Genomic DNA, 22404 nt, shown 5'->3' with positions numbered 1-22404 from the left:
GCCAGCTCAATAGGCTGGTGACACGCCCATCTCTCCCCACCTCCATCTGATGGCTCAATAGAGAGGTGAACTTTAACCTTTAGGCCCTGCCCCTCCATAATGGAGCAGGCTCTGAGCGCCACAGTTGTCTGGGAAGGCCCACAATGCTCCGGCACGTCGCTCTGCTGGAATTTTATTTTCCATTTTACCAATGAGCCACACATCCTATTTACCGTTTCATTTAGTTTCAACAAACGTACCGTTTAGTTCTCTGTGTTGCATTTCAATAGACTTACAAAGTGCTTGTAAGATAGACGTGAATGTCTGAATTACCTCCAGTGTGTTCATGGGAAAGAATATACTGAGAAGATGTTAGTGTACAACAATATGAGCCTGTATGAATGGTTAATCATAGGATTTGTCTGATTTGTGCTTTCAAGAGTGATAATTAATGAGGCACAGAATTAATTACTCATTCTTGCAACAATAAAAAAAAGTCAATTTATTCAGTTTTAAAATAGGTGCGATACTTTGCTTGTCATAAAGAATCTTCCTGACTCCACTTTTACTGAGGTATATGGTGGGAACAAGAAAACTAATCTGCATAGATGTACCTATAAGCTTTTGTCACATTTCTAGTAAGTTCTTGCAGGACGTGAACCTGATTAGAATATATATCATATGTATATATATATATACATTTTACAAAAATAAATGTCATTTTAGGCCTGAATAGAAGATGAAACAGCTTGTTAAAATGGAAGTCTTCAAAGAACAAAGGAGAACACGGTGCATCCTCAGGAAGGCCACTTTCAACCACTCCAGTGTGAAGACAGGAGGTATTTTTGTTGGCGGGTAATGGACCTTAATGGACCCCTCAGTCTGTAACTTTTTGTCACACACAAGTGCAGATCTGAAGGCACTCAGAGTAAATGACAAACTTGCTGATATGCAGTGCTGAGTGGAGAGGACTCCATTGTGCTGATCAGCATGGATCAGTTAACAAGTCAGTTACAGTCACATACATGCTTCTGGCCTTGAGAGGCGTGTGACAAAATCACCCCCATCACCCGTCCAAACCTTAAAAATCTGACACAGGCGCGATTCATTCAGCTGAAATTAACCACGGCTGTCAAATCAAAAATGATCGTGTCATTTCAATAAGGATGTGATAGGAAGACAGCTTCACCTTGAGGACCCTGTTTGAGGAACACAGTCTTTAGAAGGCCATTGTCAGGCTGTCAGGACTCAGGGTTACCCCCCACACCCACCCATCTACCCCTAACCCTGCAAGATGAACTCATCACAGGGCAGATGTGAGGTGGGGTGATGAGGGCTGTGACACGGTGAGACTGAATACACTGCAAAAAATGTCCTGACAACAGATTGTTGCATTGTGTCAGACTACGCGATGACGATTCAATCTTCAGCCAGTTTGTTTAAGACTTAATACAATTCTAAAGCACTACTTTTGTTTACAACTGAAAGAGCTCATTGATCTTAATTTGTATGGTTGCCAAAAGGTGTTTCTGCTGTCTGCTGATACTGGTGGATACTGGTGGGTGTAAGATTCGATGACTGAATCTTAACTGATGAAGGTTTACCGACTGAAACATATAAAGTGAGTTCAAAGTTTCTGGTTTCTTCTCAGTGTTGTTTGAAACTATAAAAAAAATCCAGTAAATGATCATGACTGAAAGGACAAGGATAAAAGAGGCAAAGTACATAAGTGTTTGAGGAATAAAGAAGGTACCACAGTGCTTCTCACAGTGTCTGACTGACAGATGATCTCTGGGAAATGCAAACAACAATGAACGGATGGCAGGAGGAAAATGAGAATCTGAATGATAACCATGTTAAGAACTAGGTGACAATATAATGGTATTAGGCACATCACTCAACTTAACTGCAGATAATGTGACTTGATCATCAGTGCAAATATCTTTCAGAGCAAAATGAATCATGGTGGGCAGTTTTAATTGTGTTAAATGTTAACCATTTTAAGATTTTTTTTTTTGCAGTGTGCAGGGTGGTGGTGGGGTCAGCAGAGGTTTTGACATCAGGACGGGGTGAAGCTGTTACCCCTGACCCCCCTGAAGCCGGGCCGTGTCACAGGCTTGTCTGTCACCAAGCACCCTGATTCTATAGAGGATGACCTCTCCGTTCACCCCCCCTCAAGGCCAACAGCGGCCACATGGTGACCGGCTAACTGGATCTTAAAACAGCTCCGGGACAGGAGGGAGAGAGGGGGGAGGAGGGGAGGGACATGTCATAATGTCTTGATGAAGACACAGAAAGGAACATCTCAATAACTGCCACCTTGAATATTACAGCTCTATCAGACTCACTTATTCATACATGTGCTTAAACACGAGAGTTGTGTTAAAAGCATTTACACTACAAATTTTCTACCATTTCTCTTTTATATGATCACCCCATGGTCAATGGTCAATATGATCTAGGAATTTAAACTAGCTGTAGAGCTGCACTTGTTCCAGATAAGAGATACCGTCAGTTAAATGATGTACTGAAATCATAAGAAGGAAGGACAGAAATTATACACAATTTGGCTGATGGGAATTCACAGAGCTCAGAGCCTGGAGGTACGGAGGGCGAGCTACGTGATAAGAGAAATAAAAGAATTGTCCTATTAAGGCCTCAGTCACCTTTTAACATCTTTATTAGAACTAGACTAAACTTGACAATGGAGAATGATGTGAGTAGAGCACAGTCTTTCCGTCAGATACATTTTAAGACATAAAGTCTTTAACTTATATAAAGCCAAGTTAACTGAAGAGTGAATTCAAAGGGTAAGTCCTGCATGCCAAGATAAGGTTTCTTTTTTGTGATTTAGGTTATTCTTTTGGAACCTAACTCAACTAAAAACCAAAACTTAGCTTTTTCAGGTTGTTACTGTATAAAAAGTCAAAAAAATCTCAACATGATTGAAACATCAAGTTGACATAAATGTTGTATGGTTGGACACTATCATCCTAAATACTTTTATAGTGCCTGCACTTTGAGCATGGGTGGCCACAGTGGGAACTACACCCACAGTATTAGTTGGTGCCAAGCTCGACCCGCTGAGCTATACCGAGCGGAAAATGTACAGGAATTTGTCTTGGTGGCTTGTTGACAACTTACAGTGTCACAGCTCACACTGACAATACAGAACAAAGCCAACCGGACCTCACATATGCTGTAAAGGCTTACTATGGATAGTCAGCTATACATATCACTCTCTAATTATACATTTAACATCCCATAGGAGTGTGTGTTAAAGCAGGGCAGTGTACAAAATGGCTTCTGCTGCAGAGGGAAATAAATTAATCGGTAAGCACTGCACAGGTTCAGTCTACCATGAGACATTACACTGATTAGGCTGACATTAATATCTTAATACGGCCTCAGTCACCACGAAAACATCTCTACTGCACTCTTTAATTTGCCTTTGGTGAGTTGTTTAACAGAAAAGGGACACTTAGGGATTAGGGAACAGATGAAATAAATATCAGAGCGCTCTCTGGTCAGTTTAGGATTAATTTGCTGCTAAAAGTGCAGCCACAAACTTTATTATCAGCAAATCTTCATGCATACCAAAGACGCTTAAAGTTGCTGTCGGGGAGCCACTCCAGTGTCCTGAGGGCTGGTGACAGGTGTGTGTGAATCTGTGTGTATGTGTGTGTGAGAGAGTGGGGACAGAGGGAGGGAGACAACTGCTGTTGGTCTGCTGGGAGCAGATGTTGGAGATCTTTGTAAACTGTTAATAGCTGCAGGATCTCATTACATTTAACTCTTTAAATGCCAAGCCTCCGCTGGGGAGAAAGTGTCTCTCATTGCCTCACTACCAGCCTGGCACATGTTTACTCTGCCCAAGTTAGAAGATGCAATTTAAAGATGGAATTTAAATGGCCACTTTGCCTCCTTTCTGCTTATTTTCTTGCTGTAGATTCTGCAACATAACTTTCGATTAAAGGGAGATTGTGTAACTTTTGACAGAAAAAATTACTTTGCTTTATAATGGAAATTAACAAGTCAGTACTAACTGAATGACTCCTTTCTTCTTGTGCTACTGAAGGTTTTATCATTCAGCAACAATCAATCAAAAAGTAACTTTATCAAAAAGTAACACAGACTCGCTTTAAAGTGAAGACTACAATAAACTTTTCCATCCCTGTTAGCCTCAATTATTTATGTTTTGACCCTAGTCTTCTTCCTTAATATTACATTTTGCTTACTCTTTTGTGTTTTATAAGATTCTTTCTCACTGAAGCAGAGCTACATGAAGAAGCAGAAGTACTGGCCTTAAGTACAGTGAGAGAAACAGATCAGACTTTTTTATATTTAAAAAAAATCACACTTCTTTTTAGAGTGGTTACAGGAAACTTGCTTTAAATTGGAAATAACTAAATTGGAATGCGGTCACTTTTAAAGTAAAGTGCCCTGCTAAGGTAAGTTCATCATCAAAAAAACAATTTTGAAAATAAGAACGGGACCAATATTTTGCACTTAAAGTGTGTGAACCTCATTAAGGCAGTGTGAGGACTGAGAGAGGAGGCGAATAAGACACAGCACAGAATGATCGTGGAAGAAGTTACATCTCAGGGTAAAACTTTAGGATTTCTATGTCATTAGGTTTGAGTTTATTTTGTACCAAAACACACATTTTGACTGTTTGAATTCCGATCTTCTTACCACACTGACTTTGTCTTTTAATCCTACAGCTCAGGGCCATTAAAGGAACACAAAAGTAAACCAAGCCCTGTTACTTTAAGCAGTGCCATTCCACATGAGAGCTCAGTGTTTAGAGTGAATCCGATGACAAAACTGAGTACAGCAGCTGTTTGCTGCACTGCATTACTGTCAACACTGAGCTATCACGCGAGCATGCATGTATCTGTGTACCACTCTGTTTTCAGCACAGCAGTTCGACCCTCTAAATTTATTTCAGTCAGCTTGGAGTGGCCCGAGTACTGCTGGGGGCATCCAGGCCTACGGCGAGTTTTTCTGACCTTTATTTACCGGGAGTAGATTCACCGAGCATGAGCGCTCTTTCAACACTCTGCTTCACACTCTTCCAGTTATAGAAATTCACACCAGGGAGCATCCCAACACTCACACAGATCTACTGATGGACACACAGCAGCTCCACTGGAATAGCAGGGGATTAAGATGCCTTGCTAAAAAGCACTTTAAGGGTAGCTCAAGAAGGGCAGAGCATCACCTCTTCCAGGCAGATCTTTTTGGAGCTGGTTAAGGATTCGAATCTTTAAATCACAGACCCCCTCCTGTAACCTTTAGGTGTTAACATGTTTGAAGTCCTCTCACCTTGATTCCTCCCATCCTCTGCTCTCCCTTGAACTCTTTGCCGTTCTTCAGCCAGTGGATGCTCGGCGTTGGGTTTCCAGCCGCGGCACAGCGGAACTTCACGGTGTTGGCGGCTGGAACGGCCAAGAGTTTCTTGTCCATCCGTTCAGGCCTGGTCCAGTATGGAGCCTCTGTTGGTGAAACACAAAACAGGGTGTTGCGTCAGTCATGGAAAACTTCTTCTCCAAAACAAAACACACTGTATTTGTATATAACATTTAATGGACAGTTGTATCCAGTGCTGAAGTGTCTCAAGTCAAGTTACTTGAAATAACTCTCAAGCACTGAGTCAGTCAAGACGTCCAGTCGCAAATCCAAGTCAAGTCAAAAGTCTTTATAAGCAAACTGCAACTTAGATGCAAACTTTTCAGGTCTCAATCCTGACCATTAAAATGGCACATAATTTATAATTCTACCCTTGTGATAGTTAATAGTGTTTTTTATGTAGCTGGGACCAAATCATTGTGTTATTACCAGGTCAAAACCTGACACTTGAAGATTTTTGTTTTGAGGTCTTTGGGGATTGACTTGCTCTGCCAAGATGAACCACTTTCTTATCCTAACAGATCATCCCTAGTTTTCCATTTTCTGGTGTATTCTTAGATCATAGAATTTTTTGGGAAAGACCCTCCAGGAATTCATTGTTGCATGTTTTTGTAATTGCTAAAAGATGGCACAGACGGGAGAACTTGCTCTTCTGCTCTGTCTCCAAATTGGTCCATCTTGTACGAGTTATGTATTTTGCCAGAACAGATGTGAGGCTGTGGTTTTCGCTGGAGGTCTTCCCTCACCGCACTGATAAACAACACACAGTACCTGCACCCATCTTTTCTCTCGTCAAGCCCAACCCTTCTGTCCCAAGAGACACAGTTAAGTTCAAGATGTGTTAACTGTGTAAAACACAGTTTGACGGATGTTGAAAGAACACAAAATGGGTGCGTGAAGCGTCACGAGGACCAAACAACGCTCATCATCTTCTTTCCCCAATAACAATGCAGGAGTTCATTTGAATCGTCCGATCCTGAGAGTTTGGAAACCTGTCAGGGCGATTTATTGAGTTGTATTGAGAAGACGGTGGACAAAGACAGTGTAGCCAGTCAGAGAGGCCTATTGTTCCCGCTGTGTGGGTGTGGAGGGTGAGAGCACTGAGGCATGGCTCGCTCACTCCCTTTATAGGTCTGTGTGTGAGTGTGTTTCCCGGGACAAAGGCTGGGGAGGTGGCTGACCGGTCATCAGATGTCTCTTTTACTTTTCTAAAAGCAGGAGGAGAGAGAGGAGCTAATTACCATCTCAATGTCCGTGTTTGTGTGTGTGTGTGTGTGTGTGTGTGTGTGTGTGTGTGTGTGTTTATGTGTGGGTGCTATCAGACCCGGGTCTTACCCTCCAGCAGCACATGGGCGGGTTTCTATCTCATCGGGGCGACCCAGGTGAGATGTCACCAAGAGACATTCAAATATCACCTATCTGTGATTGTCTCTGATCCAACACGTGTGTGTGACTGTTTATCATAATGTCTGGGGTCTTCTGATATATTTCTGACACACATCTCTTTGGCTGCTGCCATCAAACTTTGGCTCCAGCTTCACAGAGTAATTACAACCAGACCGAGAGGGAGATTCGGTGATGAAAGACACAGACGTATCTTCTTAGAAAGCAAACAAACTGAACGTTACTTCACTCTATTGAACAGACTATGAAGTCTGTGTGTGTTTGCGTGTGTTTACAAACTCTAATGGAGCAGCTGAACACTGCTCCCTGCTTGAGTTAGACTCCCCAGCTCGCTAAGACAAACGCTCCCCACGTGCAACCACACGCACACACAAGCTGCCTCCACCTTAAAAGGGAAATGTCTGTTAGATTTCATTACTTCTCTCTCTCTGTGTCTCCTCTGTCTCGGCGTATTTGGAGCGACACTCGGCGCAGCGTGGGACAACCCTCCAAGGAGTCTGAACACATTGTTTTCTTGGCATCGTAATCAGCCCCACACACACACACACACATACACACACACACACACACTCGGTCAAAGAGAAACACACATTGAGTTTTTAAACAGTCTCTCTCCCGATGTGTGGTCCTCTCTCCCTCCCTCCCTCCCTCCCTCCTCTTCCTCCTCCTCCTCCTGCTGCTGCTGCTCCTGAACTCATCTGGGCCTGAAAACACCTTCCTGCTGCTGATGATCCTTCAGTTTTTAACCCAGAATAGACGTCTGTGTGGATTCAGCACGTGCCGGGGTCCTCGCCTCGTCTCCATGGTTTCGTCCCAAGAACACACTGAGCATTGGTTTATTCGCTGACCTTTAGCGGCTAAGTGCTAACTGCTGTGTTTCTGCACAAGATCACCTGTCAGTCAAACTGAGTGGGCAGTGCAGTGACGTCTTCTTCCTCCGATTTTCTGTGAAGTTTCTTCCATTCTGTTCGTCTTCTACTCATTCCACACCACAAACACCATCACCTCCTTCCATTGCCTGACATTTTTAGAAATTCAGAGTGAGTTTGAGCAATGAGTGCTGTGCTTAAATAAAGAGATGTTTATTCCAAGTAAAAATAGATTATTATCTAGAGGTGATTTCCTTCTTTTGAGTCATTTTATTTGGTAGTATTATATGTAAAATAACACACTGAGTTTCTTTCTGATCCAGAAATGAGACAAATGTGATTTGTTGGCTCTGTGGATTCTCAACAGCTCACTTGAAGAGGCTCAGGCACCGTCATAAGAAGTAAAAACTGCATTTTCCCAATCAGAAACAGCAGTCGATATTTGGATTTCAGCTTGTTTTTGATTTACTGTGGAGTCCCACTCTGTATGCTCAACAACACACAGGAATCCCATCCCGTGTCTAATTGGCTGGATGGTATTTCCTCAGCGGAGGGGAGTGGGATTTTCTAGGAGGGAGTCGGAGGGGACCAGAGCAGATACTCCTCAAACCCTGCAGGGACGGGGACGGGAGGGGGGCTCTGCAGATAACCCTGCCCTGAGTGGATATGCACTTACTGTAGTGGAAACTGGTTTACCATAACATCTCCTCTCAGCTCCACCTGTCAGCAGCAGAGGTTAACCGAGGAGGGGGATCTCTCTGGGAGCCTAAAAATACTCGACTGTAATCCTGTTGTGCTGTTTGTTTGGTTAGCGTTCGATAACAGACTCCGTAACAGAAATCACTAAACTCCGACAGGGAGAGGTCAGTCAGCGGGAGGAGTTATATCTCATTCACACGCACAGATACTCATACATTCACTAGTTCACTGGGCAGTACGGTATTCTATTGCAGCTACCAGTATATATATACACATACAAAAGTCAGGTTATATATTTCACATTTCCATAGACGCATTCTGCACACCTGCTGCTACTTCAGCCATAGGCCAAAACAGAAATGATTACTTTTTGGTAGGCATCCAGGAATTTTTCTAATGATTTCTTTTTTTGCAAGATAGGGCTTTTTATTTAAAAAAAGATTTTTGATATTTTCTCATGAACTACTGCACTTACTCAAAGGAAGAAAAAATCTGGCATATGTATGACTGTCTGCCACTGTGTGTATTTTGATGCAGATCCAGATTAAAATTTTCTGAATACTTACAGTTATTGAAATAACAGGTTTAGAGGACTGGGCAGCCTTGGCAGGGGTATGCACTGTCTGAGTGCTGAGTTACATTTTCTTTGTATTTGGACTAAACATTGCCGTTACGAGTATTCCACACACATGAAATCACACTCACAAACCCTGCAGCTCTCTGTTCACTTTTCCTCTGACTCTTTGCTCTGTGTTGCGGGTCGGGGGAGCGTGCCTGCAGCTCTCCATCAGCCCAACTTCAGTGCAACAGCAATTAGCTGGAGCAAGACACACTGCGGTGCAGATCGCCACGGCACAAGGCCCTACAGCGCTCAGACACCGATCTAGGGAAAAGGAGGAGGGGGGGTCTAATTGTGTAATTGTATAATTTGCCCTCGCTGACGCCTGCAAGCACACAGGCAGATTTCATTACAGATTACACTGGCACTCTTTGAAGACACGCTGCCCCGGAGGGCCTGCAGGGACTCAAGGCAAACAGAGTCGGAGGAATGGCGGCCGCGGAGCAGCGTTGCGTGGCCCGGTGTCCGGCTCTCTGCTCTCCTGCCAGGGTAAACAAGGAGGCTGCATAGCTCAGGAGCACAGCACAGCACAGATTAGGCTCTGTTAACATTCCTCCCCCCCCCAACACACACACACACGCTGCCCTTTCACTTTACACAGGCTCTGGGTGTGTACATGGCTTTCCACACTGCAAAAAATGCTCACTTCAATAACTCATATTCATCGTGTGAGGCGTGACCTTTTCTTCTTCATCTTGCTAGCAGGTTTTGCCATTTTCAAACATATTCTGAGAGGTCAAAGGGGAAGAAGTACTGGACAATCATAAGTCAAGACAGGTGAAATATTTTCTATTAGGACGAGGCATTCACTCTTTGTTGGTAATCGTCCGTGATGACTGAATGGTGAAATGCTCCTCTGAGGATTTGTTTGTTTAAAGCCCTGATGAAGACCTCCAGTGGTCAGACATGTTGGCTTTTTTTTTACTGAAGTGGCCATTACAATAAAGGCTTTTTAATTTATTCCTTTCTCGTGGCTTTTTTTTGGAGTGCCTACTGCCTTTTTGTTTGTTTCCAAGAGCACCAGATACATCTTCTAATGTACGTTTGAGTATGAAGAGCAATCCGTCATCTTCCTTTTCCAAATATTGGATATACTGTTTATTTTGCATATTTTGTGTAATCCAATTAATGTGAATATTTATGATGTTTTTTTTTGTTCCCCTTTTGTTTGGAGATTATTATTTATCATTTAACTCACATAATTTAAAATGACTTTGTGGATTTTTCTGCAACCCATGAGGTTCCCTTCAGAAAAGTATTGTCAAATTCACAGTTTGGTCAATAACAGTGTGTGTGTGAAGGCCTGCTGAACCTTCACCTGCTCTCTCATTGTAGCTAATAGATACAGAGGTAACTGTATAGCTGTCTATCTTTTTGAATAAAAATGAAACACAAATTGGTGTCACTCTCAGAAATTGGTCGATAATATCATTTGTGCGCAGCGTCGTCTCCACAGGAATTACTGTGGCTGCTGGGCAGCGTCTATCTTCTCTCTTTTCCCAGAAGGCCTTTGGAGACAGCTGAGCGAGTTCTGGAGGCTGGGAGCGAATGAGCTCATGACTGCAGCAGCTTGTCTGTGTGTCTTTCTCTCTGTCTGTCTCTCCTCTGAGGACAGTCAGCTGTGGCCAGCAGCATCATTTCAACTGGCAGCTACAGCGACAGCTCAGAGTGACTCAACTCCTCAAATCTTCTCTTTCTTGTGCCATCTCTTCTCTTCTCTCACTCTGCAATCTTCTCTGTCTCGCTGTCAATCAGCTGAATGTTTTCTATCCCCTCTCCCTCATTAATGGCCTGACACTCTTACCGTCTCCACATCTCTATTATCGCCCTCTCTGCGGTTGGACGTTCTTCCGCTCACCGACAGGGACTCTCCGTCTGGCTGTGTGGCTCATCACATGGCTCCTTCCTGCTACAGCCGGCTAATTAGCGGTGGCTTAGCGGACATTAAGCAGCGATAGGGGTTTAACGTTTCTGGGCTAATCCTTCTCCTTTTGGCCAGGAAATCGGAGCCTCGTATGTCATGAGGTAGACTTACATCCAGAGATTAAGTCTGGCAGTCTGAGGCTATTTACTGGCATTCAGGATGTCTGCAGTAAGCTGCTGCTGCCGCTGCCACTTCGGCCTGTTTAGAAAACACTCCAGGCTTTCCAAACTGTGCGTTCAAACACATTCAGGTTATACATTGCAGGTGTTAAGATTATCCACAGCGACTTTCAGTACAAAGACAGCAACAGGAAGCTTTCTGCAGTGTTACTCCCAAAGCTTATTCTACTGCTTTCTTCTGTAATCTCTCTGGATAAGAGCATCAGCTAAATGCCTCAAATAAAAAGGCAGTACTGTATGAATATGAAGCTAGATTACATTCTTAATCCTCAAACATCCGAAATGAGCAGGGATTACATATTGAAAGTGATAGGACCAAGACAAAGAATATTACCAGACACTCCTGTGTTCATTAAATGGTGAGTGCTCGAGTATATGGAGTGCTACAATAACAAAATAATTTTTTTTTCTAATTTCAGATTACTAGATCTATAACTGGATTGTTTTTTCAAGCTCCAGCTTTACAGTTGTTGGGACTTAACAGTTGTTACTTGTTTTTGACAGTCTGTCTTCCTCAGAGCTCCATTTGCATGCTGCCATCAGCCACAACTGCCTCATTAAAATACAGATTTATTTCCTGTCTCCTAACGGTGAAGAAATCCTTCACATTAAAAAAAAAAAAAAAAACGCAGAGAAAGGGGAAAGCAGCAGCTCCCCACAACCTTTCACAATTCCGACATCAACAGAACCCCGACAACTTATATGGAATGCATTTTTTATTTATTTTTTTGACATGATGTCTTTACTAAAAGCTTGCATTTTTAGATATTTTATTTTGATAGTACAGAGATGAAAGGAAATTAGGGGAGAGAGAGATTGGGGATGAAAACAATGCTGTGACGAGAGGACACCATTGGCTCTTTTTTGGCCGCCAGTCCATCTTGTCACTCTCTGTCACCATGTAATGATTGTAGTTTGATGACAATAGATTGGGTGAAACATTAATGGTGACCATGTGGCATTTGGGCTGTTTCAGCGACCGCAGTGTGAGCCACTGTCACTGTCTCAGCATTTCATTTTAAGTCGAGTGTGATGACGCTTGATTTGGTTGGAGCTTTGTATGCGACAGGCTTTGATTTCAGTTGGGCGTCTGCCTGTCGCTGCGTCACCGAAACAGTTCCATATTTCGCTTCTGGCACCAATTTTGTCGAGCAGTTAAGGTGGACTGGGATTCAGTTCAAGACATGATGGACCGCTTGACACTGCTGGCACGTTTTTCTAGCTTTTCACTGACAGCTGAAGTCCGATGTCAAGAAGTAGACTCGTCTCATCAAGTCCTTCTTCTTTGAACTAATGTGAACCAAGTATTCAATGCAATGTTTTGAATAGATCTTAAATCGATCCATCCATCTCTTTCTGCAGGCTTCTCAGTTTCTGCATCAGGCTCTCTATCGTCTCCTTCCCTTCACCTCAATCCCATCATCTCTTCCTCTCTCGCCATATTTCCATCATTTCACTCCTCTTGTTTTTTTCGGCTGTCTCTGACTGTTTGCGCCTCACCTTCCGCTGTCTCCCACCGTACGGTACAACAAAGGCAGCACAGTGTGGCGTCTGGCTGGTCGAGAGCCCGCCGAGGGGTGGAGACGCTTTCTGTCTCCCTGGAGTCATGCTAACTGACAGAACAGAGCGTGTAAAGCGCACGCAGCCAGCAGAAGCCATCCCTCATCGTTCTTTGTTCACCTGCACCTGAACTCCGCAAGTCTCTGAGTGCCAAAGCAGCTCACATCACAACAGAGCGCTGAGAAGGAGTGTTACCCACCGGAGAACCACAGGCTTTTGATCTGTGCGATAGTGGCATTTAGTTTAGTGCTCTGGGGAGAAGCTTTAATGTGAGCACAGCAAGACAGTGAGCGCTTATAAAAGCCGTATAATCCCAATTACAGATATAAAACTCTAATCAGTAGCATAAATCCAATGAAGGTCATGTAATTGCCAATAAAACTCCCTTTCAAAGCGATTCTTGTTGCTCCTGCAGACAAAATCTTTCATCACGATGACATGTTTGAAATTAGTCCAAATTCTAAAATGCAGAATAACTGTTGAGATGAATAACCTGAAGAGATCGTTTCTGCTCCACAAAAGCGCTGCGTGACAACAGCAAACACTGTTACTGTTCATCAGGTAATGAGGTTGGCTAATAATTCAGCATTAGCAACACCAGAGTCCCTAAAGTAACTGGAAGATATAGAGACTTGATCAAGAGGTTGTAAAACCTTTGATGTCTCGAGGCAAGTATCATGTTTTGTTTGGGAAAAGTACTGACAGCATACTATTTAAACCATCCACCTCTGTTGAAGTTATTGAGATAAAACAAAGTTACATATAAATGAGGTTCCTTTTTGAGGAATGTTTTACCTATAAGTAACTTGTATTGCATACTGCTGTATATACTTCATACTCAGAATTCATGGTCTCCAATAAAAGCCAATAAAAATAATCTGAGTAATCTGAAATTTTAAGTAAAGAAAACAATTGCAGTTCAGTTATGGTTTTGATTAGTTAAGTGAATTTATCCATATCAAGCTTTTCTTATAAGTATAGGGATAAAATCAGTTTTATTACTGACTTAACTTAAAATCTATCCTTTCACAACCAAAGGGAAATAAAGTTGTAACGAATCTGAAAAATCTAACAATCCAACATTTAAACAAAGCTCCAACGCATTCACAGCAGCCCCTCCCCCAGGGTCATTCAGCAGTCTGTGTGGCAGGTGCTGCACATTAAGCCTAACAACGTAGTTCACGCTGCCTTCATGGACCTCAGGTTGTATTTTTGACATGCGAATTTGAGAACACATTAATGCTCAGCGTTTAAGAGCTAAGAATACTGTTGCTAGGTGACAAAACAGCTGGAGGTTGCTTTGTTCTTAGAAATGGTTAATGATTGTGTGCTTTTTTTTATTTTGACATGTTCAGAATTTCGGTGTAAATTGAATTTTGAGCTGTCATAAACTTTCTTTTGATGCTTTGAACAAATGGAAACACAAGCCACCTTTAGGCATATTCCGAGTTAGGGTTGGTGAAAAAGCATTTTGGTAGTTTGGGGTAAAGATTATTGTTAAATATGAAAAATGTTTCCTGTTTCCATTTGTGTCCCCTTCACTTCATTTTTCTAACTTTGAGTTATTTTGCTTTTCAGGTTATTGACTTAGTAGGATCACTAATTTCACACAGTTTCATACAAGGTTGTTTATCGTGAGATTTGTAAGCAGTAAAAGGCTCCAAAATGACACCAAACAACATTGCTTAACTCAAGAAAAATGCAGTCAAAAAATAGAAATTAAGAATTCACCATTTCCATTACCTGCATCTTCTGGATCTTCGTCATAATCTTCATCATCACCAGACGACAGAGAATCTTAAAAGAAAATACGACAGAATGGAATTAACATTTAGATGACAAAATGGTGGACAAATCTTACTTTGCATCTGCGCTCAAGGTTCAACCGACAACTTGTACATGTTCATAAAATGCCCTTATTCTTGAACTACTTGAACTACGTTAACCATCAGATAAAACAAAAACTACATCTGGAAAGCTTGTGGCCGGGAATTTATTTTGTGGAAGACAAGAGGCAAATAAAGAGGGAAAATAACAAAGCTGGAATTGTGTGCATGTTAAATGCCCAGTGGAGATTAAATGGTGTGTGTTCAAACAAGTATAATTACACAAATACACACACACACACACACACACAGACACACACGTATGCATATTAAAACTGACTCTGCTCATTGAGAAACTCATGAATGAGTCTACAGTTCTCTGTAGCGTGGCGGCTCGCTCAGATATTACAACAAAAACATTTCCACAGACGTTAAAAAATGAGAGGGTCATTAGCACTGCTGCGACTCGCTTGTGTGTGTGTGTGTGTGTGTGTGTGTGTGTGTGTGTTCACATGTGCGGACACACATACAAAAACAACTCTATCTATCTTTGCAACACACACTAACTCTAATGGTTAGCGTGTCAGATGACATCTAATTATTCTCCAGCCACAGATAGGACTGTTTGGATTCGCTGTGTCACACATTTTCACGGCGGCGTTGTAATTATTTTCGATCTGACCTCGACGTTTTCTGGTTCAGCTCCACAGGTCTGGTTAATGAGAGCCAGCTGTTAGCTCAACAACCCCGGTGAGCTCAAACTGCTCCCGAAACTCCTGACTAGCAGGTTTTAGTTTCTATTATTTCACACCTCAGTCCACGACTCCACTCCATTGTGGTGCAGCTCAGCAGAAAGAAGTTAGTTGGAGTCACATTACAGTCTGGATGAGCTCCATCATTGTAAAAATAACACCAACCTTTTTCAAAGAAAACTATTGTGGTTGTCAAAATAAACTTTACAATAGAATACTGTGAGCGAGTGATCACTGAAACTAGTGAAACCAGAGGAAAGAGTCCATGTTAGCAGCTCTGTGAGGCTGCAATGGCAATGCCAACATGCTGATGTTTAGTAGGTATAATGCTCATAATGTTTGGTGTTTTGGCATGCTAACATTTGCTAATTAGCACAAATGAGGAGGCTACAGTTATAGCAGATGGGAATGTTATTAATTAAGCATTTTAGTCTGGGCCAAAAAGGTTATTGCCAACCTTTAGACGCTAATGGAATAAAACAATCTGATTTCACACCAATCTAAGAGAAATTAAAAGATGGTTATTCACGTTTGTTAACATTTTAGCCAACCAATTTATGTCCATTAGACATTGTTTAACATGAATACATAAAGGAATACACTCAATATTTCAATGACAACCATCAACTACACTAAAAACTGGCAAGAGCGCACAGTTACAGTACTTAAGATGTGACTGAAAGCTCCAGAATAGTTCCAATTAATGGATTTTGTACTAGGCCTACATTTTCTTTTTTATTCAGATCAATAATGAACATTCAAGCTTTATAAATTCAACATGTTCCCCTGTTTTAGTCTCAAAATATATGATTCAGCTAATATGATGGAACTGGGGAACCTGTGGCTCGACTTTGATCAATTTAATAAGGTTCATTTTGTTGAGTAAAATAGTAAGAATAGTCGAAAACCAGACTCAACTTGAAACTATGGATTCTCCAGTCAAGTGGTGCAGCACAGACTGGAGCCAAGACAGTTTAAATCGGTCCCAGTAAATTTGGAAGCAATTATCTTAGCGCACTGTTTGCTTTTGCTACAACTACAACCAGGCATACACAACATATTTCACTAGTTTTTGTCCACAGGCAATTCTCTCATAGCCATCTCGATATTTATGTTGTATATACAAAACCTATATATATATGCATACATTTCATATTGCAGATAACTACTTTCATCCCCTCACATTACAGCCCCTTACTTCCAACGTGTACTGGGTGTGTGTACAATATGAGTTGGCCACTCTCCGCTGTCTGGACGCCGTCCAGGTGCTAAATCTGATACCACTCCTAAATATCTGACACCTTTCTCAAATATTTGAGGAAAAACACAATAGTCCATGTGTGTTTTACATGGAGCTGAGACTGTGTGTTTAGAGTAGAGGGAGGAGAAGTGGAGGTACAAGGGGGAAGAACAGGATATTGTAAAAAGTCTGACTTCACACGTAATTTAAACATGTACTGAGTATGAGAATGACATCAAATATCTGACAATGGGCTGCGATGAATTCGCTTCCTGTGTGGTTTTTCTCCCGAAACATGCTGAGTTGAAAGCAAATGCAGTTATTTCATCTCAATGGGATGGCGCTTCTGATTTTAAAGCTGAACATGACTTGGAAAGATGGACTTATTCATCCTTTTTAAGTCAGTGATGTGGGGAGAGTGTTTGCATGTGTCCTCCTGCAGTGTGGAGATGATATGTGGGTCCAGGAGGAGAAGCTGTCCATCTCTGATCAGTTCTGGAAAAGGCCATTTTCTCCCCGGCTTGCAGCCAAACACATGCATCTGTGTGTGTGTGTGTGTGTGCGTGCGTGCGTGCGTGTGAGGAGGTGGCGGGGGGGTGAGTTCAGAGGGAGTGAACTCTCTCAGTTCTTGCCACCCCATCTGTTTTCAATGATGAAATGTTTCGAGCTAATTGCTTTCTAATTAGTTGTCAATAACAGGCTCAGCTGGTGTCCATGAGTTTTACGGGAAAAAGCCGCCAGACTTTTAAGCTACTGCACGCTGCCTTCTGACCCCCCCCACCACACCACCCACCCACCCGTTACCCCCCTCACCTCCTCCCATCCTACATTCCTATTAGAGCTCTGTTTGCATCACACACTTGTTTAAGACGTTACTCATTCCCTCATACGATAATGAATTTCACCTTTGACTGTGCATCTGTGTGAAACTTGGCTGCGTGTTAGCCGGTGAAAGTCTGTGCCGGTGTGACGCTGTGTGTGTGTGTGTGTGTGTGTGTGTGCAGCTTGGCAGGCAGCTAACGGAGAGCTGAAACCGAACAGGAGGAGAAAATAATAGAACTTTCCTCCTGAGCTAAGTTTTCATTGTTTTTCTATGAACCGTTATGAGAAGCTGTCATGTCGAGACATCACTTCTGCAACTGTTGGACTGTGTTTATTCATACTTTGATCCTCAGATGTCTGTCAGACGGGAAGACAAACTGAAGGAGGTTGATTTTCTGAGCGCTCCACAGGGTGCAGCCAAATGTCTGTTTCCATTGGAGCTCCACTAGTGACTCAAGTATCTTAAGAAATGTGTATATTTTATTGGTTTTATATCTTATGCCACTGATTAATATCTCTTACACATTTTTCCACATTGCATGGAAACATGGCTACATGTATTTATTGAGTTACTCATCAGTACTTAAATTGAAACATCCTTTATGTGATGACTTGTATCAAATTTGTATTACCTGGAAGTACCAGGAAAAGTTTTACTATAGTTGTAGCTCAGTCTGACAGTATGCAACAAAGTATTTTAAGCTTCAGAATGGTCTTTTCTAGTCTATTGTGCACTAAATACTTCTCTGGTGTAAACCTGTATAGCTGTACAGGAACTAGTGACTTTGGCATTGTTGGAAATCTCGATATTGTAACTATTATGTGCTATAATCTGCAGGCACCAGGCAGGACAAACTTGTGTTTCCCAACTTTATAAGCTTGTGAACTCTTAGAATAAATCAATATTCAAATGTAATGCCTCATCACAGGTATTGGCAGTAGTTTGGATAGTAACTGTGAGCTAAAGAATGACTGTCTGTTGTTCCCTCTAAACAATTAAATAATCACATGTCTAACGTAATGACCGATTCCAACCTCCTGTCCAAGGTTTTATTATTTTAATCAGGATATTTTACCCATACTTCCCTCTGGCTGCAAGGACTAAAGCTTTAAAATCACCCCTTTGCTGCTCTCACCTGTCACCCGGATGGTGTAGTTGCTGAGCAGCGTGTTGCTGTGGGCGAGCCGGCACGAGTAGACGCCCGAGTCCTCGTACGACACGTTGATGATGCGCAACATCCTCTGGCCCAGCCTCGTCCGGTTGCTAGGCACCAGCCCAGCGCCATCTTTGAACCAGACAACGGGCTCTGAGTGGTCTTCCAGGTCACATGACATTTCCAGGGTGTCCCCCATGCCCAGAACATAGTCCTCCAGGAAGGCTGTCTCGCTGGACACAGAGTCTGCACGCAAAAAGAGGACACAGATGGTTATGAGAAACTGTGTTCTTCTTTTTAACGTAACACAAATCCATAATGTAACAATAGCTTACATTTACAAATGGCTCAAGGGAGTTATTTGGTAAATTCTAGTTATCCTTTATCAAGTAAAAATGCCAAATATTCTCTGGTCCTTCTTTTCAAATTTTGTTGTACCTGTAAAACCAGAATCACATTTCTCCCCACAGGTATATTGTAGAATTCTAATAATTAAGGGTTTAAGATTTATTATAAACACCTTCCTTTTTCCACAGTGTAATTACGAAGCACACTCAGTCATTGAGTTTTCTCAGTATAAGAAAAGACCCCCCCTCCTCCTTCTGAAACAAAGAGGCAGTGATGCAGAATTAACTGCTGACCCGCTGGCGAGCTATCAGTTAATCTGCCTCTGGAAGTCAGAAAACTTTTTATTCCAGCATGAAGAAGGAGACAGATCTGGGCTGTGTGGAAATGCACCTCCTCCTCCTTCTCCTCTCCACCCCTCCCTGTCAAACACCAGCTCATTTACTCCAGGAGCTCCATGTGCCAGCCTAGTTAGAGCCAGGGAAAAATCAACATGTTTACTAGCTTCACTAAGGATGCCGGCCTCCACGGACGATGCAGGAGAGATGGAGGGACATTTCTCTGGATAAATAAACAGAGGGCCCCCTTGTGTATCCGCTCATCTTTCCATCAAGAGGTGTCTTCTCTTCCAGACCTAAATTACACGTCATCGCCATCGGGGAGAGACAAAAAAGACGACCTCATGCACCCTCTGGTCGCTCTGGCAACCATTCAAGGCAACGCCACGATGTACACAAACATAAGGACACTTATAAGCACACAGACACAAGCATACTTTCACATATGCAGGCGTGTAGCACAAACAACCGCTGTGGAAGTCTGAATGAGCTGCTTGGGCAACAGAGTACACAACACACACTTGTTTGCACACACAAATGCACACCCACCCATGGGAAAGACTGAATGAGGTGTGTTAAGAGCGTGATTTATGATGGCAAATACACCCACTTTTGACCCGCTGAAAGGGCAGCGGCCTTACAGAGGCTCGCTGACAAGCAGCGGACGTGAACGCGGCCCTCTCACAGACAGCCTTGAACTGAGATTAGGAAATTGAAGTTGAGAGGCAAGGTTGAAATGAGGAGCAGCCCAGACAAGACAATCTTCACGGGGAATACATAATAGGTGCTCTAAATTATAGATGGGGCTCTTTCAACGTGAGGCAAGCTGCTGGTGCGGACGAACGCGAGCCAAGGAGACGAACGCACCCTCACAGACAGACAGAGGTGCTGTTTATGTGAGAGAACCAGCAGGTAACGCTACCAGGGACCCTTTGAAATAAGTCTGCATTTCGTCAGTCCTCCAAAATCAGACTACAGAGGTGGTACTCAGATCTTTTAAATGAAGGTAATAATAGAAAAATACTCCATTACAAAGAATACTCATTGTGACTAACCAATCAATACATGCCATTAATGTATTAGTGATGAAAATACAAAAAAATTGGAGGTTCAAAATTAAATGAAACCTTTGAGATCTCTTTCAGATCAGTTGTAGCACTTCTACAGGTTAAATTCTTTCAACAGTTATCAAAGGGTCGTTCTGGTGGCCGAGAAGTTAAGGTGCAGACCACATATAACCACAACGCCCCGGTTCAAGCCAGCTGTTGTCTCTGTACTATCCATTAAAGACAAATAAATCCTCTTAGAACTCAAAAGGTTTTCATTCAAATTTAGCCTGTACGTCTAAATATATGTTTTGATGTCTAAATCTCCAAATCAGAGCTTATTGGAATATTTTATGAGTTTATATCATCTTGAATATAAAACCTGAACATGCAGTGACCCAGTAACTACAGTCATTAAATAAAAAAAGTAAAAAACACAATATTTTCCTCAGAAATGTACTGTAGAAAAAGTAATATCTCCCAAATTTAAGATACAAGCCTGTTATACCTCAGCCTTGAATACTTCAGACTTGCTTGCTTTCTTTTCTCTGTACTGTAGGTCTAAATAAAGTGAAGTGAATATATGAGTTGTGCATTGTTTCCCAGTCTTATTACGCCCATTAAAAGTACTGGAGATGTTAACACAGTAATGTTCTTAATGCGGCTGTGCAGTTCTCTGGCTTTGACAACAATATTTACAACACTTTTTTTTTTTAAAAGTAAAAAAGCCCATTCAGTAGAAGAAAAACACTGAGGCGAAGGTGCACAGAGCATAAATTCAAGCCCAGCATGAATGGCTCCCTACCTTTGTGTATTACTTACATGACCTCTGTGAAAGAAAAGGAGAAAATAGGTCTTAGAATATCTTCAGGTCTTAAACATGGGGAATTGGGCTTTATGGGGGTAGATATAATAATCTCCAGAGACTCATAGCTCACTTGGGCTTTATGGAGCCCGAGCACTCGAGCACAACCTCCTCTGGCAGCTCTGAATGAGCAGCAGCAGCACCGAGGCTCGGCTTGAACTGGTTCTTTGTATTAGGCAAATTTTTCCTGCTTAAAGGGCTAGTTCCCCTGAATTACAAAAACATATTTTCTCACTTACACCTAATGGTATGTTTTGAAATATTTGCCTTTATTACTTTTTTTTGTACTTTTAGTGAACTGACCATTTAATAACAACCAGTATATTGAATGAAAAAAGTAATTACATTCTTGATTAGAGTGACCTTTTTTTAAGTGCAATATTTGGCACAAAAGTAGCCTTCTTTGCATAAGTCTATAATTATCCTCTTTATATATTTTTTTTTTACATGTATTTAAAGCATACTGTGGCATTTTTGGAGGAAAATATAGACATTACAGCTTTTTTAATTAGGATTTGCTAATAGTGAGGCAAAGCAATGCATTTGTGTGACCCTGTTGCAAAAGGAATACTTTTGCTTTGATCCAGGGGGAAAAGATAGGAGGAACGTCTGTGCACCGCCTGGATGTTTACACTGCCAGAGGCTAAACAAATGCAATTTACCGAAATAACAAAACAAAACAAAGATATATTCCTCATACATTAAAAAAACTCAATTTCTCAGGTGTCACACAAGAAGCAAAGCCCCCTTTCTTTGGTCACCGTCACTGACAAAATATCTGTTTCTGCTTCAGATCCAGCACTTTGAAATGCAGATTTGGATGTGAAAAAATAGAGCTGCTTTGAATAAAGGTGGATTCAGTTTGAAAGGCTTCACTTTGTGCCACTGCACAACGTTGCAGGACAGATCTACCGGCCACTGAGCTTTAGTAGAGACTGAAGCAGCCTTGTTGTACCTTTCAAGTGAACGTCCTGTAATGTATGTTCACAGGTTTGATCACACTGACAAAGAGACAGTTCTTTGAAATGTGCTCATGTAAGGGTGCCACAGAGAAATATGCAAAGATTCCTAATTAGTAAGTGAGCACCTTAAATTCCTGAAGAGAAAATTCTTGCTGATGTGTGTCCAGCTGTGGAGGACTGTGTTCTACTGAGCAGCTCCTGTGGTGGGAATGTGTGGAACTGAATGAATAGACATTACTCAGTCACCTTCCTCTGCATGTGAGTTAAGGTTAAAAAAAAAAATCCAAGCAACAGAAAGTAGGTTGAAATCAAACTAAGCCAGTTTGTCTCTTGTGGTTCTGTGCATCTGACAGTGAGGCTTAATGAGCCAGAGTCCTGGAAAGACTCAAACTGACTACAGGAGGGGTCT

The 22404-nt window shown here is 42.0% G+C and overlaps 1 protein-coding gene across 10 annotated transcripts in view; it reads right to left on the bottom strand.

Annotated features, from left to right (window-relative positions):
- Positions 1-22404, bottom strand: part of fgfr3 (fibroblast growth factor receptor 3) — a 76903-nt gene that overhangs the window by 29447 nt on the left and 25052 nt on the right. For 8 of the 10 annotated variants that reach the window (XM_051389212.1, XM_051389223.1, XM_051389235.1 and 5 more), the window contains exons 3-5: positions 18422-18685; positions 14377-14442; positions 5308-5477 (exon numbers count right to left, since the gene is read on the bottom strand). In XM_051389212.1, the coding sequence (XP_051245172.1) occupies positions 5308-5477; positions 14377-14442; positions 18422-18685 (500 nt within the window). The remainder of the gene's footprint in view (positions 1-5307; positions 5478-14376; positions 14443-18421; positions 18686-22404) is intronic. The other 2 variants (XM_051389251.1, XM_051389260.1) reach the window with 1 other exon arrangement.

The sequence above is a fragment of the Dicentrarchus labrax genome, unplaced genomic scaffold, assembly GCF_905237075.1.
Source record: "Dicentrarchus labrax unplaced genomic scaffold, dlabrax2021, whole genome shotgun sequence".
Lineage (NCBI taxonomy): Eukaryota > Metazoa > Chordata > Actinopteri > Moronidae > Dicentrarchus > Dicentrarchus labrax.
Note: the sequence above shows the minus strand (reverse complement) of the source record. Positions and strands in the feature narration are given on the sequence as shown.